Source organism: Protopterus annectens, chromosome 5.part1 (assembly GCF_019279795.1).
Source record: "Protopterus annectens isolate FY-2018-M chromosome 5.part1, PAN1.0, whole genome shotgun sequence".
NCBI classification, from domain to species: domain Eukaryota; kingdom Metazoa; phylum Chordata; order Ceratodontiformes; family Protopteridae; genus Protopterus; species Protopterus annectens.
This window is the reverse complement of record NC_056736.1, coordinates 569,107,307-569,135,079: the sequence shown is the minus strand read 5'-3', so window position 1 is coordinate 569,135,079 and position 27,773 is coordinate 569,107,307. Positions and strand designations below refer to the sequence as shown.

Sequence of the window (27,773 nt, the reverse complement as noted above, 5' to 3'; positions counted from 1 at the left end):
GGTTTTGTCAGGTATAAAATAATATCATCTGCAAATAAAGCCAGTTTTTCTTGACTAGCATACCAATTATATCCTTGAATTTCTGAGTCCCTTATTTTCTTTGCCAGTGTTTCTAAATATAATGCAAATAATAAAGGGGAAAAGGACACTCCTACCTGGTTCCTCTGCTCAAGCAGAAATTATCAGAGAGGACCCCACCCACTTTAATTTTTGCCTCCGATCCCTCATATATCCACCTAGTCAACCTTGTAAATTTTTTAAGGAAGTGCAAAGTCTTCCATTCCCCTGCTCATAAAGTACCATCTTTCTCTGTGAAATAGATGTCTGCATCAAGGCCCACTAACTACAATGGTATTCTCTTACATTTTACTTCCCTCTGGATAATCAGTATTCTGTTAATGTTGTGAAATGTTTGCCTCTACTCCACAAAACTACACTGATGCATATCTGTCAGTTTTGGCATTGATTTTGCCATTCTTTTAGCCGTTATAGACATGAACACTTTATAATCATGGTTCAGTATTGAAATGGTTTTGTATGAAGCTGGATCTGACGGATCTTTACCCTCTTTAGGTATTACAGCTACCACTGCTTTCTTCCAGGATTGTGATACTTCTCCTCCTCTTAAAATACTGTTAAACAAAACCTTCCAGATCTTTATCAGTTTTTTCCCTCCTAGCTTCCAAACTTCCACAGGAATACCGTGTATTCCTGGAGACTTTCCTGTAGGATTGGTTATACATAATAATTTTTATCTCATTTCCTCCTATCCTAACCGTTGGTATTTGAACCTCATTTACCTCTAACCTTGGCATATTTAATTCTTCCATAAACATTTCCATTTGTATCTTTTCTCGATTTTTCACATTTCTCTGCTTTGTAGAGACTCATAGAATTTCTGAAATATTTCTAATACCTCTACTGAAAATTTTATATAATGTTATAAATAAAGATGCAAACTTGAACTGGAGAGGAGTTGTGGTACATTATGGAATTTCAAGAAGTTTTTGTGTGTGGCCGAGTCTTAAAGATGCCAAGTGACTGCTGCCTGCAGCATCCCAGTCATGCTACTGAAGTGAACATACATGGATCGTAACAAACAGGATAGGTTAATTCAAGCGCCAAAAATGAAACTGGCTTGGCATAAAATGGCCCTTACGGGTAGCTAGCCTGGTATTTACCTGTGAACCTATAAGATTTAATGTTGTGGTAAGTGCATGCATTTTGTTTACGTAGTGTTTTACTTCATCTATAGCATTCTTCCTGAGAATGTGTCATGTAATGTAACGATCTGAATATAGATGCAATCAGTCTGTCAAATAATGATGGTTAGTCCTAACTTACGTCATCTGTATTTTCTTACAGGTGCGTTGAAATGGTAAAAACATCTCAGTACGTGGAGCTTGCAAATGACCTTGAAATAAACAAAGCTATTACTTATTTAAGACAAAAAGATTTCAACCAGGTTAGAAACTTCATTTTAGAATCTCTGATTTGTGTACAGTAATGGTTAAGTATTTGAAAGAATTGTTTTAAAGCACAAAACCTACTATGAGGACCCCTGAAGAGTGCTATATCCATTATGATATTCTTCTTGTGTTGCTACATACATATTGCCAAATTCAGTGAACTCAGATTGAGCTGAGACATTCCCCCACCTTACTTTCTTTGCCCATGCTGACATCCCTTGTGTCTGCACTAATCTGTGTAACTGCCAGAGTCCATAGTTCTTTCCTACTGCTCTGAAAAAAATCACAGAAGTTCTAAAGATGCACACACAGCCTCTGTCTTTTAAGTTTGTTAAGCTTTCATTTACTTGAAACATCAGATTGTACTAGTCATAAATAAATTATATGAAATAGTAAGTTACAGCATAATTTCTAATCACAGAGCACATGAACTGTATGCATAATCAAAGTCAGATTTATTTAAGCTCTTACAGTGAAGCACTATACAGTTATATATATTTACTCAATACTAATGATGCAAGTTCAACTAAAAGCATTGTGGAAAAAAAAAGCTCTTGGAAGTTACCTTTAGAAAAAGAAAAGTGGTGTTCCATAGCTATTGAAGTAGCATATTCCAAAAGAAAAGTGGTGTTCCATAGCTATTGAAGTAGCATATTCCAAAAGTTTGGATCCATAAAAGCAAAGTAACAGGTTCTTTATTCACACTAAAAAGCATCAGTAATCTATGATAAGTGAGCCATTTTGTCATCTGGTTAATATGAATGAATCCGGTCCTTAAGGCAGGCAGGTACAGGATCATTTAAAGCCAAGTATGGTAGCAGAATACCTCTGTATGATGTCTTCCTTTACAGTGAGAAGCAGGGCCAATACCACTGGGTGTATAAATATGGACATTGCAAGGATGCCCATTAAGCACACATACTGTGGAGTTTTGCAATGGATGAAACTGACAGATGTTCCAGCAAGGTAACTCCAGTATGGCACAGTCACTGCTGAGTCTGGGAAAAACACTGCTTATGGTGGTATTAAATGTGCTGTTTGTGTTGTGTTTACTAAACAGGACAAAGTAAGAGGTTGTGTCAGGGAAGGAAAGGCAGTTTCTGAGAAATATGGAGCAGACAGCAAACCAGAGCCTCATTTATGAAAAAATGACACCCTGTGGAACAGACTCCCCTTCCACATAAAACAAAGCTTATCTCTATCTGTATTCAAGTGCAACTTAGGTATATTTTGTTTCCCATCCATAGATCAGAGTACTGCCCCTGCACTGCTAAATTGATAGAGGCAGCTCATAAATGCTTTATCCCATGGGTCTCCTCAAATTATCTATGGTATGATTATAGTTATTCTCATTGGGGCTAATATGCAATTATCGACCATGGGATGGGTAAAGCCAATCTCTAGCCAAATAGGATAGGTCAATTTGAGTAGAAAAAAGGGGAAGTTGGCTAGGCTTACATGGCCTGCAAGGGGAGCTAGCGTAATACTAACCTATGAATCTGTGAACAGAGTTAGACAACAAACTGGGCTTGTTTTGTAAAGAAAGATTGGTAGCATTACTACTGCCTGTGGGGTAAAGATAGTCTGAAGGAAAAAGACTACTCTTCATAAGTAGTATTTTCTTTGCTGGCCGTCTTTGGGGATAATACTATCTGTGCTGGAATACTGAACTTTTGGAAAAGAACTTAGCAGTGCACGAAAGACTGTTTTTCTTTTATGTTACTCACCATTTTGTGCTTTTCTTGTAAGTAAATCACTATTGAGAAAAAAAAAAGTTTGTTTTAAAATTTGTTGTTAACTGAAAATACTGCTAGGTGTTACATTGATGGAAGCTGTGAGCAGAAAAACATATGTTCTTCATGTTTCACTGTTGCAGTCATCACATTTGGGTTATCTGCCTGCAGGTAGCCTTCAGTCAGCCTGAATACCAGAGTCTTGGGATTTCTGCGTCGGATGTTGTCACTTCTTCCATGATGTCAGGTCATCAAGGATATAAAACATGCAGCCGATGCCATTACATCAGTCTTTCTTGACGTGTGGTGTCCGAAGCAGAAGCAGTTCGCGAGTGCCAGTAGGCCGCCTCCTGAAATTTTCGTTTTTCGATTTCAGACCTGAAGTCTTCTAAAAGATAAGTACCCCATTAGGGATCTTTTTTTCTTCCTCTAACCGATGTCAGAAAAAATTAATAATTGTCTTGCCTGTGGAAAGCAAATACCTCACAGAGATTTTCATTCTTACTGCATCACCTGTTTAGGCCCAGAGCACGACGTCCCTCGCTGTTGGTTTTGTGCCTTTTCCAACACCTGAACTATTCATTGTCGGGCAATTTTTGTCGCTCAGTTCTTCCTTTCTCAATCTCCGTATTCTGAAATGGCTCCAATAAGTCATCCGACTACCAATCTTCCAAAAAAACTTAAGGATAAAGACAGAGACAGACCGCATAGTTCCAAAACTGCCGATGATGGTACCGTTAAGCTAGTCGCTAGTCTGCCGGTACTCAGTGAGGCGCTTCTGCAGATTCGCAGGCCTCTACTGACACCCATTCAGAGTCTGGTATGCCGCAAGATGCTTCTTTGACTATGGAACCTGCAGATGTCTCTACCTTGGATGTGTCCGGAGCCGCTGTGCAGGCACCGGTTTCTGAGAGTGTATTCAGGCCTTCCGATTTTCATATTAAACCAACAACTTCATTTCAAACCAAAAATACCAAATTTCTCAGGCCTAAAGTTCACACTACGCCTCGGAAACCGACAACCAAAGTGCATTCTCAGGCCCACATGCCACAAAACAAATGCTTAGAATGGCTGAAGACCTTATTACTTGAATTAGGGGAAGTCAGCCTTCCCCCTCAAAAGACCAATTGATTTTCCTTCTGATTCTTCTGATCAGGAGTCTGATAACTCTGACCCTTCTGATTACCAGGACATATCCTTATCTACCTATGAGGATTCTGATGCAGAGGATTACATTCCCTCTGCTTCCCCACCAGAAGATTTTTCTTTTAGTGAAACCCTGCATAAACTTAGAGAGCATTTCCGCTGGGAGAGCCAGGACTACTCTCAGTCCAAAAAGAGACTCAGAATTTTTAAACGTGCCTCAGCACAGGCTGTGATGACTGTACCCTGGCGCAGCAATCAAGGAGCCTCAATCCTCACCACTAACACCAGGGAGGTCATCTCCTAGAAGAGGAAAGGATAACTAATACACACAGTAAAGTACACTTTCCCTTATGTGCACACAGAGAACACAGTCAGTCTGGGGCTGGTTGCTCCCTTACTCACCAGGTCCCCAATAAAACTCCCCACTGGCACAGCTATAGGGTCCAGGTCTCAGCCTAACTGGGCAAATTAAAACCTCCAGTACCCTTTCTGTCCAACCAGTGCTTCATGTCCCTGCCAAGTAGCTGACACAACACACACACACACACACACACACACACACACACACACACACACACACACACACACACACACTTTGAGATAAGTATTTATACAACTTCACAGACACTCCTGGGAAAGGCTGACACAGATTCTCCAACTGTGCCCCTTTGCCCAGACTATACGGTAGTAATTACTGCCACCACCCAGATAATAATATCAGCTACTAAAAGGCCCTTAAAAGGGTGTCCAGTTATTACTGTGCAATGTTATTATCCAATGGTAATGTGACTATAATGTCTAAGGCTTATCAGAGTGGCCTATTATAATAAACTCTATATAAATATGCAATGCACTCCAGAGCTTATCTCTACACAAACCAGCTACAGGTAGAAGGTTTTAAAAATATTTAATAATAAATGTTTAAAACACAAGACAAAACTACTACACCACAGAGATATCTAAGAGTTCACATATCACACAGAAACTTAAAATAATATTGTAGGAAAGATGTGATTACACAGAAAAATACTTAATCTAACTGTCTAATCTTTAGTTTATCTTAAGAGAAAACACAGTGCTACAATCCTATTTACATACATAAAGAGCATAGGCAGTGCTGGGTTAGATGTCCAAAGTCAAAATGTTTACAGTCTCTTGTGAGAAATAGTATTTAAACATTACTAACAAACATGTTTCTGGGTCCTCCCTAGATTACATCATTTTTGACACTTAGGTTTTCACAGTATTCATATTGCATCATCTTGACACCTGCTCTGATTTCCCAGGCTAATAGAAACTCCATTTACATTATTTAGCAAGCTAACACCTGCACAGGAGAATACAACAATAAAAAACATTTTACATATACACTCTATCAGAAACCAAAGCAGTAAAGCACCTTCCACATGTACACTTTAACATTTATTAATTATAATAAGTTAAGACAATAGGAAGAATGTCTTCAGCCAGCCTGACTGGAACCAACTTTAAAGATCAAAGAATGTCATAAAATCATTTTAATTTCTAAAGACACATTTGAAAGGCTTGACTTAGTTTTTCTTTACAGCAAGGGGGCAATGTTGTAACAATCCTGAAGTTCACATTTTACAGTGTTTTTCTTTCATTTAAAAACACACGCCTGTATTTTACATTTATTTATACAAATGATAGAATTATGTACTAAATTCTATTTGACTAGGCTGGCAGCCTTTGCCTGTCTCTCCTGAATCGTCACATGCCCCCTCCCCCCAAGGAACTCAAGCATGTTTTTCAAGTGCCCCTTGACAAATGTCGCTTGAGAGTGTCAGATCTATCTGGGTGTACCTCACCCCATTCCCTGTCTTGAGAGCCCATCTGCATTGGTATTGCTACTCCCACTGCAGTGCTGCACTGACATATATGCTTGCAACCCCAGACTCCATCTTAGCAACTTGGTATTTTGCTGACTGGCTCTGTTTATCCATGTTAGAGGGTTGTGATCTGTCATCACAGTGAATTTTCTTTTTCTTCCATACAGATAAGGCTGAAGTGCCCACACTATGGCTAGACATTCCTTTTCTACTGCTGCATAGCATTCCTCCCTGGGTTGGAGCCTACGACTGAGATAAACCACTGGGTGCTCTTCTCCCTCTGAAGAAATCTGGCTAAGTACAGTCCCCACCCCATAGTTTGAAGCATCCACCAAAGTCTTTGCTGTAGTCCGGACTGGCTAACACAGGGGATCCTCCCAAAGCTTCCTTAAGCTTCTGAAATGCCTGCTCACACGCTGGGGTCCACACTACGTTATCTGGCCTGCTCTTCCTTGTTAGGTCTGTAAGGGGAGCAGCTATGGTACTATAATTGGGAACAAACTTTTTGTAGTTCCCTGCTGTCCCTAAGAATGCCCTCACCTGCTTTTTGGTAACAGGTGCAGGCCATGCCTGAATAGCTTCAACTTTGGCAAGTTCTGGCCTTATCTTACCACTCCCCACTCTATGTCCTAGGTAGGAGACCTCTGCCATATCCACCTGACATTTGCTCGGTTTAATGGTCAACCCTGCCCTCTGTAGTCTGTCCAGCACCCCCCTGATATGCTGAAGGTGCTCTTGCCAGGAATGGCTATAGATAGCAATATCATCCATGTAAGCAAGGGCAAACCCTCCTGCTCCTGCTAAGATATGATCTACCAGCCTCTGGAAAGTCGATGGGGCATTCTTCATCCCAAAGGACATCTTTATGAAGTCATACAATCCAAAAGGAGTCACAAAGGCTGACTTCTGTCTAGCACTGGGAGTCAAGGGCACCTGCCAATAACCCTTGGTAAGATCAATGGTTGTAAGATACTTAGCCCCACCCAGCTACTCTAGGGCCTCATCTGTCCTAGGCATGGGGTAAGCATCTGAATCTGTGTGACTATTTAATTTCCTGTAATCCACACAGAACCTGGTGTTGCCATCCTTCTTTGGCACCAACACCACTGGAGAGGCCCAGGGACTGTTGGACTCTCAAATCACCCCTAGTTCCAACATCTGCTGTACCTCCTCCTTCAGAGTCTGTTTGACTCTCTCAGGCACCCTATAAGGGGCCTGCCTGATAGGCATTTGGGGTCCTGTATCCACCTAGTGCTGCACCAGGTTGGTGCTCCCTGGTTTCCCGGTGAACATGCTCCCAAACTCCTGCAACACTGCTCGCATTTCTCGAACCTGGGTAGGAGATAGCTGCTGGGACATTGCTACCCCTTCCACCGAGGTGTCATCCTGAGCCTCACTGAGGAAATCAGTCCCGAGATCTCCCTCAGACTCCTCCTGCAATCCACTGCAAATGCTCAGCACAAGGGCCTCCCTATCATGGTAAGTTATCATAGGTTCATAGGTTTATACTAGGCTATCTGCCCGAGGGCATTTACAAGCCTAGCCCATAGTTTTGTGGCTTACGCCACCCCTTTAGTATGGGGAACTATACCCATTATTTTGCTGTGCCTCTGTCGAGCAGTGACACTGAGGTAATCCCTGGGGTATATCCGCGATCTCCCATCCATTGGTCAAGATTTCTCTTGAACAAGGCCAGCGAGGTGCTCTGCCTCACATATACCGGGATTTTGTTCCACAGCATAGGGAGTCTTTGGGTGATGAATCTATCCCTCCAGCACATCCTATTAATAGCAGTGTCGAGGTTTAAGTCTCCCGCCCTTGTGGCTCTGACGGATCTAGATTTTTTGAGGTGAAGCATATTCATCAAATCTGGATTTGACATGGCCTTGTATGTCAGGCACAGGTCACCTCTGAGCAAGCGGTAAGCGACTGAATAGAGCTGAAGTTCTTTCAGTCTGGCAGCATAGGACAGATTTTTGAGACCCTTTATCCTTTTGGTGAGGAACTTTTGTGACCTCTCCAGCTGCTGCAAATGTCGGGTCAGATACATTCCGAATGGGGCATTGTACTCAATCATTGGTCTGATGAGTGATGAGTATAGGGAAACTATGACCTTCCTTGATCTAGATGTGAATCCCTTCATGATAAGGTGGGCAATGTAGAAGGTCTTCCTAACTACTTTAGCTACATGGGTGTCGAATGACAGGCTACTGTCAACCTGGATCCCCAGGTCCCTAATAACTTCTTCTGTGCTCAGTGGATTGCCACCTATATGGTAGCTAGGGGTAACCTTGTTTTTCCCGAAGGGTATGACTATGCATTTTTTGGCATTTAACTTTAGGCCATGGCTCTGGCACCAGTTATCCGTTTCTGTGAGACCCTTCTGAAGGATATCTGTGTCAGATGTGTTTTCGACTCTGGCCCAGTTTGCAGTCATCTGCAAACTTTGTCAGCCATAACCCTCCTGTGTTTGCTTGTACTTCAGAAAAGTAGATGCCAAACAAGAGTGGGCCCAGGACTGAGCCCTGTGGGACACCACTTGTGACAGGCTTTGAGTCTGACATGGCACCAGCAACTCTGACCCTGTGGGTTCTGTCACTCAGCCAGTTTGCAACCCATCTTGTGATGTATGGGTTAACATTTAAGCTGATGAGTTTTTCAATGATACCCGAGTGGGGTATTGTATCGAAGGCTTTCGCCAGATCGAGGTAGGCTGTATGGACTGCCTTTCCCTCATCAATGGCTTTGGTGACTGTTTCGAAAAAGTCAACCAAGTTTAAAAGGCATGATCTGCCTTTGACAAAACCAAACTGGGTTGGATCCAAAGTCTGCAAATTCCCTATGTCTTTATTTATGAGATCCATTATGATCCTCTCCATGGCTTTGCAGATAAGGCTTGTCAAGCTAATGGGCTGGTAATTTCCAGGGTTGGTGGAGGCACTGCCTTTATGAAGTGGGACTACTGTCGCAGTGCGCCACTCCCTGGGTACGTATCCAGAGGTGAGACTATGATTAAACAGCTGTCCTAGCTGTGGGTTTAATTCCTCGTTGAGTTCGTGGAGCACACAGCCGGGGACACTATCAGGTCCCATGGATGCTGTGTTTTTTGCTTTGGAGAGAGCAGTTCTCACTTGGGCGTTAGAGATGTTTGGGGGGGCTGCAATCGTTTGGTATAGATATCTCTCCTTTTGGGGGGGGGAGAAGTTTGCACTGAACCTGTCAGCCAGTATGTTGGCAATGTCTGTAGGATCAGTAATCTTCACATCATTTTGAACTAGTTCAGAGCATATCTGGGAGTTTCCTCCCAGGTTTCTAACATAGCTAAAGAAGGCCTTATGATTGTCTTTTGAGTCTTTAGCTATTTTTCTCTCAAAATTTGCTTTGGATGATTTTATGAGAGCTCTTAGTTTTTTACTTGTAGTGATCAAAGGTGTCTTACCTTTTAAGGATTTTGCTCTATCTTGTAGTAGCTTCCTCCTTTTGTTGTAGAGTTTGTTTATGGCTGGGGTCCACCAGACTGGACGCTTGCCTTTGGTACAAAGAGTCTTTGTTTTGCTTGGGATTGTCTTATCCATGCAGTCCTGTAGGTGCTGGTAGAAGGCATTTGTAAGTGATTCAACGGCTTGGGTACTGTTTTCCGCTGGCTCGGGGGCCTTAAAGGAGACCACACTAGTCTTTAGAAGTGTGAAGTCGGCTTTCGAGAAGTTCTTTACTGTGGTCTTTTTTATTTCAGGTGGGGGTGGGATGAGGACCTCCAGCGAGATTAGTTTGTGATCTGATCTCACCAGTGAGGGGTATACTTCCGGTGTTGAACATTGTGCTCCCATGTTCGTGATGATGAGATCAAGTATGTTTTCTCCTCTTGTGGGGATGGTGACTAGTTATTCCATGGCATTTGAGTTCATGAATTCCAGGAACTTTTGGGCTAGGGTGTTTGGGCTTGAGTAGTGTTCCCAGTCTATATTAGGGTAATTGAAGTCACCTAGTATGATGGTGTTTGGAGATACATTATCCCCTCCAGTGTTTTCAGGAAAGCCATGTGAGGTTCCTGAGTTTGTGAGGGTGGCCTGTAACATGCTACAATTTGCAGAGCAGTCTTGCCTATGGTTAATTGCACCTGGATGGTCTCCGATGCATCGTGCGTTGCCACCAATCTTGAGGTGTGGGTGTCCTTGATGAATATGGATACTCCCCCTCCTTTCTTGGTATTGTCTGGATTTTGGGGCCGGAACGCATGATATGAGGTAAAACCTGATAGTGCTGGGGTGCTCTCAGGAGCCTTGAACCAGGTTTCTGTCACAGCACAGACATCGATGTTCTCCATACTGAGAAGGGCCTCGAGTGCGTGCATTTTGAGATTGAGACTTCTGGCATTGAGCAGCATTACCCTTAGTTTTTTCCATTTTTGTGTTCTAGGGTGGTAGGTTTAGAATTTGAGCCTTGCCTAAAAAAGGCACTATGGGGTGGCAAGAGCCTTTGCCAATATCCGGAATCCCAGGGTGACAGGTGCAAGCCGTCCCTTGAAGCAGCGTGGCTTGTCCAGCATGTCATCCCAGGCAGACAGACATTGGATCCCCTTTGAATGACACCAGAGTTTAAGCCAATTGTTAAAGCTGATCATCTTATCTCTGTATTGTGGCATCATTCTTGGTGAAGGTAGGATACTGCTCAAGGTCAGGGTCATACCTGCCTGGGTTACATAATCAGAGAGCTCCTCAATGTCTCTTTTCATGTAGTCCAAGGAGGTACGTCTCAGGTCGTTTACACCAGCGTGGACAATGACTGAGTCGTATTTGTACCTGCTGTTGAGAGACCTGAGTGCTTGCGTTATGTGGCGGATTCTAGCGCCCGACAGGCAGCTTACTGTAACCCTCTCCTTACTCAGTCTGGTGAGCGGGACGTCAGTGTGTCTGACTATGGAGTCACCAATGACTAGTGTGTCTGGCATTGTGTTTGGCCTTAAGGGCTGTGACTGTTTGACACTCTGACTGTGAGGTCTATGTGTTGCAGGTGTTCAGGTGTTGTGTTCTGAGGTGGTAGTTGTTTGGGTGTCTGCTTTGGTGGCCTCTGCTGTTTAGGTAGATTTTTGATCAGAGCCTCCGAGTATGTCTTTGTGTGTTTATGTGTATGATTTGAGGTTGTGATGGTACTATGTGAGACTGGGTCTATAGTGTGTGTGGTAACCTTCTCCTCCTGTCTGGTCTTGCCAGTCCTATGTTGAGAGAGCTCAGCCTCCAGTTTGGCCGTATAGTTGCATCTCTCGCATGTATTTGTGTTTTGTGGGAGGAGGAGAGGGTTGTCTGTGTACATGAGGCAATTGTAACATTGCCTCAATATTCCCAGGTTCACCAGCTGAGCAGGAGAGGACACTAGCAACTGATCCCTCGACATGCTAGAAGGAATAGACAAAAAAACTTTAAAAGAGATTCCGGGGGATGTGGGTGTCTGAGAAATGGGGTTTGCCTTTTTGGGGTACTATCTATAACAAGAGTGCTGTATCAAGGTGATAAGTACTGTAGGAGCAAGTGCTAGGTTTAACAGATAAAGAATAGTCTACTCGGAGACAGGTAGAGATGATCTTTTTAGTTATAGGATATGTTGATTAGATCAGTAGTATAGTTCAAGGAAGGTAGTTTTAAGGGAAAATTTGAAGAGTGGACTTTAGGTAGCCCGAATAGTTTAAACCTGCTTAACTGGCGCTGCCCTAGTGTGCAACAGTGGCAACTCCGCGCTAAACCGCGCGTTTAGCGTGTTTTATATCAGGGGGCTGAAAGAAGCTAGGAACTGGCCCAAAACGACCAATAGACTACAAGTTACTGGCTGAAACCTCACAAAACTGGACCAACAGGCAGCTCAATGCTTCCCACTCCCACTGGTAAGCAAGGGAACTTCCTCTCTTCCAAATTAGGCAAAGAATCAGTAACAGGAACTGCAAACAAAGTCCAGGGATCAGCAAGCTCTGAAACTGGACTACTCTAGCTCAGTAAGGCGGGAAAACAAGAGATATTTTTATTTATTTTTTTTTTCAGAAACAAGCAGAAACAGATACAGTAAACACTTATAAATGCTATAAATCGGCTATCACAGCCTACACAAACAATTTGCAACAATTACAGATTTTAAAAGTAACAAACTGAGAAATCAAGTGCAATAACAGAATAAATGCAGACAAACAATAACAATGTATCAGCAAGCAGGCGAAATACAGTTGCTAGATAAATAGAAGTGGAAAGCCACAAAAAATATACTTAGATCATCATGTTAACATGGTACAATTTGTGCCCCTGCCATCTGCCTAGCACTTCCACCATGTAGTTAGCATCACTTACCTTTCTTACCGCCTTGTAGGATCCCTCCCAAGCTGCTTGCAACTTGTTGTGCCTGACAGGAATGAGAACCATCACCTGCTGCCCTACAGCATACTCTCTAGCTCGAGCATTACTGTCATACCACACCTTTTTCTGTTGTAGGGCTTCTGCCAGGTTCTCCTGGGCCAAGCCCATGAGTTCCCTGAGCCTTGTCCTGAGGTTCAGGACAAATGCCACAACAGACTCCTTGTGAGACTCACACTCACCTTCCCACTCATCTCGAATTAAATCTAGAGGTCCCCTCACCCTATGCCCATACAGCAACTCAGATGGTGAAAAACCTGTGAATTCCTGGGGAGCCTGTCTGTAAGCAAACAACAGATGGGGCAAATATTTGCCCCACTCCCTCATAAACTGATCTGCAAATGCCCGTAGCATGGACTTGATTGTAGAGTTTAACCTCTCAACAAGATGATTAGTCTGGGGATGGTAGGGGGTGGTCTTCATGTGCTTCACCCCACAGGACTTCCACAGACAAGCCAGCAGGTCTGACATAAAATTGGCACCTCTGTCAGACAGTATTTCCTTTGGGAAACCTACCTTGCTGAAAATCTCTAGCAAAACATTTGCCACCTTCTCTGTCTCAATGGAGGACAAAGCCACTGTCTCAGGGTATCGTGTAGTATAATCTACAATCACTAAGATATACTTTTTCCCTGTGGAATTTGGGGTACTCAGAGGACCCACAATATCCGTAGCTACCCTCTGAAATGGCTCATCAATCACAGGCAAAGGCATCAAAGGAGCTCTCACCTTGTCTCCTGCCTTGCCTACCTTTTGGCACTGCTCACAGGTCCTGCAGTACCCTGTTAACATCTCTGGAAATTCCAGGCCAGTAGAAGTTTTGCATAATACACCTCTTTGTACGTTTTATGCCCATATGACCTTCAAAGGGAATATCATGGGCTATGGCTAGAAGCGCCAGACAGTAAGCTCTAGGCACTACCGACTGCTGTACTATCTCAACTTCTAGCCCTCCCTCAGGGGTCCACTCTCTGCACAGTAACCCTTTGTTCCAGTATAGAGATTCCCCCTTCCCTTGAGAATCAGGTGCCTCCCAGCTACCTGCCTCAGGCCTTGCAATATAGGGTCTGAGAGCTGAGCCTGTCTCAATTCTCTCCTTGTAACTCTTCCCAGCTCCCCTTCCACAGAAAGTCTGTCATCCTCTGACAGCGGTGCCTCACTGTCAACCTGGGTACTACTACACACCTCTACCTTTGCAGTCACCCTGTCCAAGGGAACATCAGTACCCACAAGCAGCTGTGGCTCGCATTCAGTCTCACTGCTACAGCGTAGCTCCCTTACTGAAGTAACCACCTCACCAGTCCTGGCTGCAAGTATGCAGTCTGTCTGAGTCTCCCACAGGCTACCAGACCCACATGCTTCTCTCCTAGCCTTACTGCATGTAACTGCATAAGTGCATAGTACTGCCTCATCCAATTCCTTCCCTCTCAGGATATCTGCAGGATGGTAGTTCCGTACCCCTGTTGTCTCAAGACAACACACTGTTGGCATTTTGTCTTTCCCACTTACTGGCTCCCACACCTTTGGTTCCCCACCTTGCCTCCGTGGACATCTGTATGCCACATGGCCCCACTGGTTGCATTCAAAACATTTAACCCTAGTTTCTGGACGTGTACCTTGACTAGTGACTTCCCCTGCTACTGACAGATTCTTTTGGGTCAGTCTGTGCTGCTCACCATGGGTTCCTTTAGTCCCATAAGCAGTACTGAGGGTCCCTTTCCTGTGCAGGGCTGCCCTGCTTGCTAGGTGTAGGTCTCCCTTCTTCCCCAACTCCTCTGAAGTAGCACACTGTTTATATCAGCTAACCAGATCCTCATGTCCTCAGGCAAAGTGCTAAAGGCTTGTTCCCTTACCAAAAGGTCTGCCAGCCCTTCAGAAGTGGTGACCTGACATCCACTCAGCTATGAAAATAAGTGCTCAGTTCAACAACATATATCTGCCTTGCGTCTATGCTCGCAAAACATTTTCCTATACATTTCAGGTGTTAGCTTAAAACATTCTAATAAATGTCTTTTTACAGCAGTATAATCAAAACAGTCAGTGTCATGCATTTTTACTAAATAAGTTGCAGCTTTACCATGGAGTAAGGGGGTCAGGAACCATACCAGAGCCTTTGGTCAACTTCATACTGTTTACATACCCGCTCAAACATATGAATGAAGCTATCAGAATTATCCCCCTCTTTAAACTGTGGAAGAAATTTACTGACCTTTTGACCTTCTGGGGTCTGGTTACTCCCTTCCCCATTACCACCATGACTCTGGCGAAGAGTCAGCATTTCCCTCTCATGCCTCCTCTCTTGTTCATTTTCCTCAACTTGTAGACTCCTCATTTTCTCGGCAGTTTCTAGTTCCATACGCCTTGCCTCCAACTCGAGTCTCTGTAGCAGCAGCTGGATTTTTAAGTCCACTGCAGAAAGGTTGAGCTGTCCATTCTCCGAGAATATTGTATCTCCACTGTCAGTCTGATTGTCCTCCAGGCTGCTGTTTTCTGATGCAGCTGTAACCAAGGCTGCAGTCAGGTCTGCTTTAGTCAGGTTTCCATGCACCAGTCCCCTAGCCTGGCACATCTCCACCAGCTGGCTCCTTGTCAGCTTTCCATACTCTTCTGCTGACATGCTGCCTGCTCAACCTGATTAACACTAAGCTAACAAAAGAAATAAAACAATTGTGATCTGAACTCTGAGTATACACTGCGTGGCTGTTTTAGAGTACAAAACACTTTTAAAGATCACTGTACATAAGCTACAAGAATTCGCTCTGCCCACACCACTACAAGCCAATTAGTATATGAAGTAGATCCCACGACTGCCAAACACTTGTGATGATTGTGCCCTGGCCCAGCAATCAAGGAGCCTCAGTCCTCACCACTAACACCAGGGAGGTCGTCTCATAGAAGAGGAAAGGATAACTAATACACACAGTAAAGTACAATTTCCCTTAAGTGCACACAGAGAACACAGTCAGTCTGTGGCTGGTTGCTCCCTTGCTCACCAGGTCCCCAATAAGACTCCCCACTGGCACAGCTATAGGGTCCAGGTCTCAGCCTAACTGGGCAAACTAAAACCTCCAATACCCTCTCTGCCCAACCACTGCTTCGTGTCCCTGCCAAGTAGCTGACACAACACACACACACACACACACACACACACACACACACACTTTGAGATAAGTATTTATACAACTTCACAGACACTCCTGGGAAAAGCTGACACAAATTCTCCAACTGTGCTCCTTTGCCTAGACTATACTTTAGTAATTACTGCCACCACCCAGTTAATAATATCAGCTACTAAAAGGCCCTTAAAAGGGTGTCCAATTATTACTGTGCAATATTATTATCCAATGGTAATGTGACTATACTGGCTAAGGCTTATCAGAGTGGCCTAGTACAATAAACTCTATATAAATATGCAATGTACTCTAGAGCTTATCTCTACACAAACCAGCCACAGATAGAAGGTTTTTAAAATATTTAATAATAAATAATTAAAACACAAGACAAAACTACTACACCACAGAGATATCTGAGAGTTCACAGATCACACGGAAACTTAAAATAATATTGTAGGAAAGATGTGATTACACAGAAAAATACTTAATCTAACTTTTTAATCTTTAGATAATCTTAAGAGAAAACACAGTGCTACAATCCTGCTTACATACATAAAGAGCATAGGCAGTGCTGGGTTAGATGTCCAAAGTCAAAATGCTTACAGTCTCTTGTGAGAAATAGTATTTAAACATCACTAACAAACATGTCTCTGGGTCCTCCCCAGATTACATCATTTTTGACACTTAGGTTTTCCCAGTATTCATATTTCATCATCTTGACACCTGCTCTGAGTTCCCAGGCTAATAGAACTCCATTTGTACTATTTAGCAAGCTAACACCTGCACAGGAGAATACAACAATAAAAGGCATTTCACATATACACTCTAGCAGAAACCAAAGCAATAAAGCACCTTCCACATGTACACTCTAACAATTATTCCTTAAGTTAAGACAGTAGGAAGAATGTCTTCAGCCAGCCTGACCGGAACCAACTTTAAAGATCAAAGAATGTCATCAAATCATTTCAATTTCCAAAGACACATTTGAAAGGCTTGACTTAGTTTTTCTTTACAGCAAGGGGGCAATGTTGTAACAATCTTGAAGTTCACATTTTACAGTGTTTTTCTTTCATTTAAAAACACACACCTGTATTTTACATTTATTTATACAAATTATATAATTATGTATTAAGTTCTATTTGACTAGCCTGGCAGCCTTCGCTTGTCTCTCCCCAATCATCACACAGGCCTCTAGCTATCCCTCCAGTTCTGGAAATTGTAGATGATGTCTTCTTGGAATCCAGTCTTACCCCTGGTACTTTTCCTCCAGCTCCCAGGAAACCTGACAGGTACTGTAGAGTACCTGACTCCCACAATTTCCTCTTTAAGAATCCTGCTGCAGATCCAGAGACCATTTCCCAGGGAGCTAAAGGCATTAAGGCTACAACGGCCAAAAATCCTACCCCTTTGGACAGGGATTCTAGGGCTTTAGACAGATGGGGTAAGAAGGTATACAGCTCTGCTACTCTTGCCATCAGGGCTTTAAATTGCCAGTTTCATACATTAAAGTATCAGCAACATATTATGGAACTAATTAAATAGAAAATGATGTTGATTCCTGATTGTGCAGAACATAAAGATTTACAAGAGTTAATGCATTCTGCTAACCAAGTTGGTAAACGTACTTTGCAATGTGGTTTTCATGCCTTAGAAGCATCTTGCAGGGCTGCTGTCTGTTCTTAGAAGGCATGCTTGGTTTAAGGAGCAAAACTTGCCAGACCTTGTCAAAGAAAAATTACTAGAAGCACCATTAAACCAAGAGCATCTATTTGGCAATAAAGCTGAAGAAGTCCTCAAAAGGACGGAGGAAAAAGCTAAATCTATGCAAACTGTTAAAGATTTCTTACAAGTACAGCCACCTAGATTCAGTAGGCATTGGCCTTCAAAAAATTGGTCTTTTCCAGTCCCTCCCTGACCTTCTCAGTCCAAACCCAGGAGCAGCAGACCACCAAGACTACAGTCTCAGGGTATGCACAGATCTAAGCAATGGAGTGCACCCACGTCCAAAACAGGGAGTAGTAAGCTGCCATCCTATGGTAAAACCTCCCAATGACTTATCCTTAACTCTTCCAAGCCTTGCCTAAGTACTTGCACCTTTCGGAGGGAAGCTTGCCCTGCATGCCAAAAACTGGGAGTACATTACCCAGGACAGATGGGTCTTAAACATTATTTCCCAGGGATACAGATTCCACTTCCACTCGCTCCCAACCCCAAGCGGCTGGCCAGATCTCCCCACAAACCAGTGGGCAGAGGCCTAAAGGCAAGTACTTTCTCTTCTCAGTGTCAAGGCTATTCAACCTGTCCCAGCAGAACAAAGGGGGCAAGTCTTTTATTCCAGACTGTTTCTGGTATGCAGAAAAGAAAACTCTTGACATCCAATCCTGGATCTGTCCATTCTCAACACCTTTCTGGTGGTTCCAAAATTCAAAATGCTTACTCTCCAACAGCTGCTTCCTATGCTAGCCAAGGACTCCTGGCTGGCAACCCTAAACTTAAAAGAAGCTTATCTGCACATGCCCCTAAGGGAATCTGGCAGGAAATACCTATGTTTCAGAGCAGGCTCTATGCATTATCAGCTCTCTGCACTTTCCTTTGGCTTATCTACTGTGCCCAGGGCATTCACAAAATGCCTAGCTCCAGCCATTGCATATTACAGGCAGAGAATGATTCAAATTTACCCATACTTGGGACGATTGCCTGATTCATGCGGGCAGTCAGGAATCTCTACTACAACGCCTGCCATGTGTAAAGAGACTTTTAACTTCACTGGAGTACACATCAACGAAAATAAATCACATCTGGTACCCAGCCAACAGATTGTATTCCTGGGAGCAAGCTTCAACACAGCTTCCCACATGACATTCCTCACTCCAGAAAAGCAAATGTATTTGACACACTGCTTCAATCTACTGACCACCAAAACCCAGCTCTCTGCAAGAAAAATACTGCAAGCCCTAGGGTTCATGGCCTTTTGCATTCTACTAATTCCTTATGCAAGACTGCATATGAGGAAACTTCAATGGTTCTTAAAAAGTCTGTGGTGTCAACATTCTCAAGACCTGGAAACAATGATTCATATCATTCCTTGCCTAAGGACAGAGTTCCTTTGGTGGGCAGAGGCCTGCTACCATGACAAGGGACTCCCTTTCACTCAACCCCCTGCCGCCCACACCCTAACAACAGACACATCAGTCTATGCATGGGGGGCTCACATGGCAGGACAATGCATTCAAGGCAAATGGAACCCAAGGCAAATGCACCTGCATACCAATCAAAAAGAAATGTTAGCTGTACAGAATGCTCTGACAGCCTTCAAAGACCTTATTCTTTCAGGACAACTATTGGTAAAGGCAGACGACACCACAGTTATGTGGTACATAAACAAGCAGGGGGGAACCCATTCCTACCCACTCTGCAGATTAGCCATGGCTCTGTGGAACACAGCCTTGAGCAACCAAGTGCACCTGCAAGCTCAATTTCTGTCAGGCAAACTAAATTCACTGGCAGACGACTTGAACAGAATTCTCAAGGACCCACATGAGTGGAAACTGGAACCCAAAATATTCAAGCTTTTGAGGAACAGATGGGGGGCACCAGAGGTGGACCTCTTTGCTTCCCCTCAGAACTATCAATTGAGCAAATATTGCACCAGAACTCCCCACAGCCAAGCTTGGAAAGTGGATGCCCTGTCCTTTACCTGGGAAAGCCTCTCAATCTATGTCTTTCCCCCCGCCCCACCTCTTGAAGGTTCTACTAAAGATCAAACAGGACAAGCCAAAGACAATCCTGATTGCACCAGACTGGCCACGCCAGCACTGGTATCCTCTTTTGTGCAGTCCGACAGTCGTCCCACCATGGCACCTGCCTCAGACCCCTTCCCTGCTGTCCTAGCAGGAGGGCCAGAATTTGCACCCTCAGCTACAGACCCTGAATCTAGCAGCTTGGCTCATCCCCTGAATTCTTCACCAGCAACTCTCAGTAAGCAGGTGCTGGATCTCATTCTTGAGGCAAGAAGGTCTAGTACTAGAAAATCCTATTCGGAAAAGTGGAAAAGATACTGCTCCTGGAGCCAGTCTCAGGGAATGGGCACAACTGTGCCCAGCTTACCTCGTATACTAGATTACTTAACAGAAATGCTCCACAAAGGCCTATCCTTCTCTTCCATTAAGATTCGTACCTCTGCCATCTCAGCTCATTATAATACTGAGCCACCCCTTTTCTCTCATCCTCTGCTCAAACAGTTCCTGAGAGGAGCCAAAAGTTTAAGACCCCCCCCAAGAGAGCTCCCACTCCTGCCTGGGACCTTAACTTTGTATTGGAAAAGCTCACGCTTTCGCCCTTTGAATCTGCTGCCACAGCAGAGTTAACTTCCTCTCATGGAAAACAGCTTTACTTCTAGCCATCACTTCAGCAAGAAGAGTGTCTGAATTGCAGGCCCTCATGGCCGTGGAACCCTTCATTATCTTCCATGCGGACAGGGTCTTCCTCAGAACTAACCCATCATTTATGCCCAAGGTGGTATTTAGTGTGGCTTTAAACCAATCCTTTCATTTGCCAACTTTTTTTCCCTAATCCTCAGAATAAAGGGGAAAGGATTCTGCACTCCCTGGACATGTACAGGCAGCTCAGGTTCTATCTGGACAGGACTAAACCTTTCAGAAAATCTGACCAGCTGCTACTCAGCTTTGCTGCAGAGGCAGAGGGCAAAGCCATCAAAGCAAACCATTTCTAATTGGATAGCACACTGCATCCATTTCTGCTACAAACATCATGGGAAACCTACCCTATAGGGGACCAGAACACATTCCACTAGGGCTACATCAATCACTACAGCATTCCTCAGGGGAGTCTCTACCAGGAGGGACATCCTGGAAGCTGCAACCTGGGGCTCTGTACACACTTTCACCAAGCATTACCACTTGCCTATGTTTTCTAAATCCAGAGCTGGATTTGCCACAGCAGTCTTACAGGGCTTGATTGCCAGCCCTAATGCTTCTTAACTACTTCCACCCTTCCTTAGCTTTGGGAATCAACCCAAATCTGATGACTGCAACAGTGAAACACAAAGAACATAGTACAGTTGTGTACACTTACCATAAATGTAGATGTTCGAGTGTATTCTCTGTTGCAGTCCTGGTTACCCTCCCTCCAGCCTCCTGACTTCTCTTGACTTCTACCTATCTTTTTTGTTTGGCATATCTTATATCAAGTGTATTTGCTTTTTGTTGAGGGTGTTCCATACCATGTAATTGCTTCCATTTTTGAGGGCACCTGACATCTGGGGCAAGAAAAACTGATGTAATGGCATCGGCTGCATGTTTTATACACCTGACGACCTGACGTCATGGAAGAAACGACAGCATCCTACTCAGAAATCCCAAGACTCTGGTATTCAGGCCGACTGAGGGCTACCTGCAGGTAGATAACCCAAATGTGATGACTGCAACAGTGAATACACTCGAACATCTATATTTATGGTAAGTGTACACAACTGTAATTTTTGCTATAAACTGAATTTTCAAGCTACCTGAAAGTGCTGTGCTTAAGTTGTTCTCCATCCCAGAAAGATATGCAGCCTTTCTTAGTAAAATGCTACAGATGTTCTTCGTTCCACATTGCTGCAGTCCTAACTATTGGGTAGTCTGCTGTCCAGTCGGCCCGAATACCAAAGTATAAGGCTGACGTCGGTCAGGGCGCATTAGACTGACGTCAGAACGTCAGGGTACTAATGCGCATGACCGACGCCATATCCTCAGTCTTTTTTGCCGCATGGTCCGATGCAGAAGCAGTTTTGCGAGTGCAGGTTGGCGTTCTGAAATTTTCTGAAGTCGGAGTTTCAGACCGAATCAAAGTTGGCTAAGTACCCCGTTGGGGAACATTTTGGTTTTTCTTGCCTCAGTATTTAACCGGATGTCAGAAAAGTGAATAACTGTATTTCTTGTGGGAAACAGATACCTCATAGGGATTACCATACCTTGTGTATACCTTGTTTAGGGCCTGAGCACGACGTTGTTGGATGCCGCTCTTGTGCTAGATTTAACAAACGCACTATTAAGAGAAGGTTGGACTGTGCCAGGTTAGTGTTTGGGAAGCGTTGCAATTATAAAATGCCGCCGGATGCTCCGGCCCGCTTCGTCAAAAGCGCCAAGGACAAAACAGCTAAGCCTAGGGTTGATGAACCGGCAGTCCCAGGCGCCGGTTCTTTAGAAGGCTCAGTGGAGCCAGAGGTTTTGCCAGGAGTTTCTTTGGAGTCTCAGGCAGAGACTTTACTGTTACAGGATGTGCCTTCTCAGGAAGTAGGCCAGGCTGAAGGGGCTTCTCAGGTAACTGTTCTTCCCTCTCTTCCCAAGGTAGTTAGAGCCTCTCCTTCTGTTTCCAAAACTTCTTTGAGAGGTAGGCCAAGTTTGGCTTCAGTGGGGCTTCTCCTAGCACTTCAGGTTCTGTGCCTAAGAAACATATGCTTAAAATGGCAGAAGATCTGATTACTATGATTAGAGGTTCTATGCCCCCTCCTGATAAGAGGCCTAGAGTGGAACCTGAGTTTGAGAGTTTTGAACAGTGTTCAGAGGCTTCTGAGTCTTCTGGAAGATTTGCAAGAGTATCCTCCTTATTCTGATTCTGATGTGGATGATTCTACTCCTACAGCTTCTCCTCCTGAGGATTTCTCATTTTCAGAGACTCTGCATTCCATGAGGGAACACTTTAAATGGGAAGGCCAGGATTACTCGGATTCCAGGAAAAGGCTTAGGGAATTCTTGTTTTACCCCAGCATAGGCCCTTAGCTATACCTCCTGTGTTGAATGTGGTGGAAGATGTTTTGCGGAGGCTTCCTGAATCCTGATTCTTTGCCTCCTGCTCCTGTTAAACCTGATAGGTACTATAGGGTGCCTGAAGCTCATAAGTATCTTTTAAGAGTCCTAGGGCAGACCCGGAAACTGTTTCTCAGGGACCTAAAGGTGTTAAGGCCTCTGTTGTTAAAAACCCTGTTCCCACTGATAAAGAGGCAAGGGCTTTGGATAGATGGGGAAAGAAAGTGTATACTTCTTCCACTTTAGCCATGAGGGCGTTGAATTGTCAGTTTCACATGCTAAAATATCAAAATTATCTCCTTTCACAATTGAAATCTAAGGTGAATGCTTTGGCGGAAGGTATTGAGTGTAAAGAGTTGCTGGATTTAGTTCATGTGTCTGAACAAGTGGGTAAGCATTCTTTGCAATGTGGTTTTGATGCTGTACAGGCCTCCTCGAGGGTGGCTGCCACTAGTTCTGTTCTTCGCAGGCATGCCTGGTTGAGGGATCAGAATTTAGCTGAGCATGTTAAGACAAGGATTTTGGATGCTCCTTTACAGTCTGATGTGTTGTTTGGTTCACCTGTGGAAGCAGTTTTAAAGAAAATGGAGGACAAAGCTAAGTCTATGCAAACTGTTAAAGAGTTTTTGCAGGTGCAGCCACCAAGTTTAGTAGAAATTGGCCTACTAAGGGATGGACATATCCTGCTTATGATTCCCAGTCTAGGGGTAGGTCTAGACGTGGTAGGGGCAGAGCTCAAGGTTCTTTTAGGCCTAGAACAGGAGTTCACCTGCTCAGACTTCTGGTGAGGGCAGGGGTCAGTCCTTTCGTAAACAGACCCAATGACCTGCCTTTTCAGCTGCCAGTAGATTCTCGTCTGGCAGCTCCTTTGGGAGGCAGACTGTCTCTTTTCAAAGAAAATTGGGATTTAATTACTCAAGACAAATGGGTGTTGGATATCATTCACCACGGTTACAGGTTTTATTTCCATACATTGCCCCTTTCAAAGGCATGCCAGACGTTCCTCCTCCACAAAGGACAGAGGCTCACAAGCAAATTTCTATGTTACTCCAAATAGGGGCCATTCAGCCAGTCCCTGTATCAGAAAGGGGCCTAGGATTTTATTCTCGCCTGTTCCTAGTACCAAAGAAGGGGAACACGTGGAGACCAATTTTGGATTTATCTATCCTCAACACTTATCTGGACATTCCAAAGTTCAAGATGTTGACGTTACAACAGCTTTTACCTCTGCTGGGCAAAGATCACTGGATGGTAACTTTAGATCTCAAGGAAGCTTACCTTCATGTGCCTATAAGACTAAGTTGCAGGAAGTATCTGCGATTTATAGCTGGAAATTCTCATTATCAGTTCTCTGCATTGCCCTTTGGCTTATCTACTGCCCAGAGTATTCACAAAGGTTCTGGCTCCAGTGATAGCTTACTTCAGGCTACAAGGAATTCAAATCTATCCTTACTTGGACGATTGCCTGATTCTGGCTCAAGAAAAGGAAGACCTTCTACAGCATCTGGAATATGTTATAGCAGTGCTAAGATGCCTAGGGTATTCTGTGAACGAAATAAAGTTCAGTCTAGTACCCTCTCAAGACATGTGCTTTCTGGGTGTGAGACTGAATACAGCAGCCCAGATGGCCTTTTTAACCCCGGACAAACAAAAGAGTCTATCCTTTTACTTCCATCAACTATCTCATCAGTCCGTGCTGACTGCAAGGACAGTCCTTCAAGCATTAGGGTTCATGGCATCTTGTATTCTGGTGCTTCCCAATGCCAAACTGCATATGAGGAAGCTGCAATGGTATCTCAAAAATGTATGGACACAGCACTGCCAGGATTTGGACACTGTCATTCAAATAATACCTTGCCTTCAAAAAGAATTTCTGTGGTGGGCTCAGGAATGTCACCTAAACAAGGGACTCTCTGTGACCCGGCCAGAGGCGAGTCAGATTTTAACGACAGATGCCTCGGACATTGCTTGGGAGCTCATCTAAATGGAAAGTGGATACAAGACAAGTGGCCTGCCAGACTACAGCATCTACATATCAACTTGAAGGAGATGTTAGCAGTCCAGTTTGCATTAATGGCTTTCAAGGAGTTACTTCTTCCAGGGCAGGTGTTGATTCTAACAGACAACACAACTGTCATGTGGTACATCAACAAACAAGGGGAACACATTCTTATCCTCTATGCAGGCAAGCAATGATTTTATGGGAGACTGCGCTCAGCTTGCAACTAACTCTTCAGGCAAGGTTTCTGCCGGGAGCACAGAACTCCTTAGCAGATGTGTTAAGCAGACAAATCATGGATCCCCACGAGTGGAAACTGGATCTTCATGTATTTCAGAAATTGACAGTGTCCTGGGGAACTCCAGACATAGATCTGTTCGCTTCTCCACTAAACCACCAGCTGCCAAAGTTTTGCACAAAGGGGTTTCATCACACAGCTTGGAAAGTGGATGCTCTTTCTTTCAGTTGGAAAAATCTTCATGTGTATGCCTTTCCACCTCTGCCTCTTCTTCCAAAGGTGCTCTTAAAGGTCAGACAAGACAAGCCAAGGATGATTTTAATAGCTCCAGATTGGCCTCGCAACACTGGTACCCACTACTAAGGAGTCTGGTAAGGAAGCCTCCATGGCCTTTACCTTTGATTCCACATCTGTTATCTCAGAAGGACGGTCATCTGCTCAATGTCAAGCTCCACTCTCTTCATCTAACAGCCTGGCATATTCTGTATTGAAACACAGCAGGTCTCAACTTCCTCAACAAGTTTTAAATGTGATTATGGAAGCTAGAAGACCTAGTACAAGGAAAGTGTACGCAGAAAAATGGAAGAGATTTTTATTTTGGAGTACAGCAAAGAATTTGGAGATTTCTGAGCCTAATTTGAGTGTGGCTCTTCAATATCTTACTGAGTTATTGGACAAAGGTTTGTCCTTCTCTTCCATTAAGATTCATGCTGCAGCAATTTCAGCTCACTATGATTGTGACCCACCATTGTTTTCGCATCCTTTGTTCAAGCAGTTTCTTAGAGGGCAAAGAATATAAGACCCCACGTAGAGCTCCTACTCCTGCTTGGGATCTCAATTTTGTGTTGGAAAAACTTACTCTACAACCTTTTGAGCCTGCAGCTACTGCTGAATTGAAATACTTGTCATGGAAGACTGCTTTTCTGTTGGCTATTACTTCTGCAAGAAGGGTGTCTGAGTTGCAGGCCCTTATGGCAGTAGAGCCCTTTTGATTTTCCATAAGGATAGGGTATCATTACGTACTAATCCTTCTTTTATGCCTAAGGTGGTTTCTAGTGTGGCTTTAAACCAAACTATTCATTTGCCTACTTTTTATGCAGACCCCCAAAATAAAGGGGAAAAGATTTTGCACACTTTAGATGTGCACAGGCAATGGCGTTATTATTTGAGCAGGACTAAGGATTTTAGGCAGTCTCAGCAGTTGTTTGTTTCTTTTGCTTTGAGTTCAGGGCAAGCCTGTGTCAAAACAAACTATTTCTAGGTGGATTGGGTTTTGCATTGCATTTTGTTATTCCCATCATGGCAAGGAGATTCCAGCTGGGATTAGGCCTCATTCCACTAGGGCTACTGCCACTTCAACAGCATTTCTAAGGGGTGGCAACTAAGGATATTTTGGAAGCAGCTACTTGGAGTTCAGTGCATACTTTCTCTAAGCATTATCACCTTCCTCTCTACTCTAAGTCTAGGGCTGGTTTTGCCACAGCTATTTTGCAAGGCATGTTGTCAGCTCCTGCTTCTTTATGATTTGCCAGCCTCCCTTACCTCTGCTTTGGGATTCTACCCAATAGTTAGGACTGCAGCAATGTGGAACGAAGAACATAGTACAGTTTTGTACCTACCATAAATGTAGATGTTCGAGGATCCACATTGCTGCAGTCCAATTTACCCTCCCTCCTTCCCCTCTGTGTTTAGGGGTGGTTGTGTAGGTGAGGTTATATACTGATATTTTTGTATATATTGTACATATTTTTGGTGCAGGTATATTGGGCCTTGTCTTTTTAGGGTCTTCTGACATCTGGGGCAAGAAAAGACTGAGGATATGGCGTCGGTCATGCGCATTAGTACCCTGACGTTCTGACGTCAGTCTAATGCGCCCTGACCGACGTCAGCCTTATACTTTGGTATTCGGGCCGACTGGACAGCGGACTACCCAATAGTTAGGACTGCAGCAATGTGGATCCTCGAACATCTACATTTATGGTAGGTACAAAACTGTACTTTTTACTGACTGTTAAAAATATTGGTTCCTTTCAACTTGTATGATAAACTATATGAGAAGCATAAAAACCCTTTGTGCCAAGTGGGATTTGCTGTTGTAAAGGGAATCCTCCTGGCAGTGAGAAGGAATGTTTAAGAAGAATTTATCTGGTACTGAAGCTAAAATTTGTACTGAGTGTCACCCCTGTACTGTGTTCAACATGGAAGAAATAATTGTGACTTTAGTGAACTCTATTACACCTTTTTAAAAATAAAGTGCACCCACTCATAAACTTACTATAGGTCTTTTAGAAATATGTGCAACTACTGACCAACATCTATAGAGCCTCCCAGAAGGAAGTGCAATCACTAATATCTGTTTAGCCTTCAGCAACAGATATCAAGATAGCAAACCAACCATCTACCTTGCTGGGAATCCCCCAACCCAGTACACCCTTGAAAAAAAAATACTTGTAGTGGAAGATTACATAGATGCTTACTAAGCGGCATTTGAGACATAATGCAGCTAGAACAAAATGTCCCCATGCTGAGTGGGCCAGGATGCTATCCTCACTTCATCTGGGGACTCACAGCTCACTTGGATCTTTAGAATTCTAATTCACACAACTACCAGTAACTGAAACAAGAAATTTTGGCTAGGGCTGAGGCTTCATTTGAAACACAGTCCTCTAGATTTCACAACTGCACATTTGCTATGAACAGAGACTGGTAATGTCACAAATGGATGATTTAATGCTTGTTTTGAAACTGTGGCTAGTTCCTCATGTAAATAATATAAGAAAAATTGTACTGATCTTCACTTTAGATACATTTTAAAAGGGTACTCCCTAGTAACTTAAGAAAATAGGTATCCGAGCGTGATCTTACATTTTTTGAACAGCTAGCTATTTTAGTAAAATGTGTGCTGTTAACTGAAATAAAAAAGTCCAAGTCAGATTTACATACATGAACAGCTAAAAATAAGCATTCATTCATTTACGTGTATTTCTTTGTCTGCAGGCAAGAAAATAATGTTACCAGGTAAGA

General features: G+C 43.6%; 1 protein-coding gene across 1 annotated transcript in view; it reads left to right on the top strand.

Moving 5' to 3' along the window:
* IFT88 (intraflagellar transport 88) overlaps positions 1–27,773 on the top strand; it is a 1,839,004-nt gene that overhangs the window by 979,325 nt on the left and 831,906 nt on the right. The window contains exon 15 of the mRNA XM_044073191.1: positions 1,366–1,465. Within this exon, the coding sequence (XP_043929126.1) occupies positions 1,366–1,465 (100 nt within the window). The remainder of the gene's footprint in view (positions 1–1,365; positions 1,466–27,773) is intronic.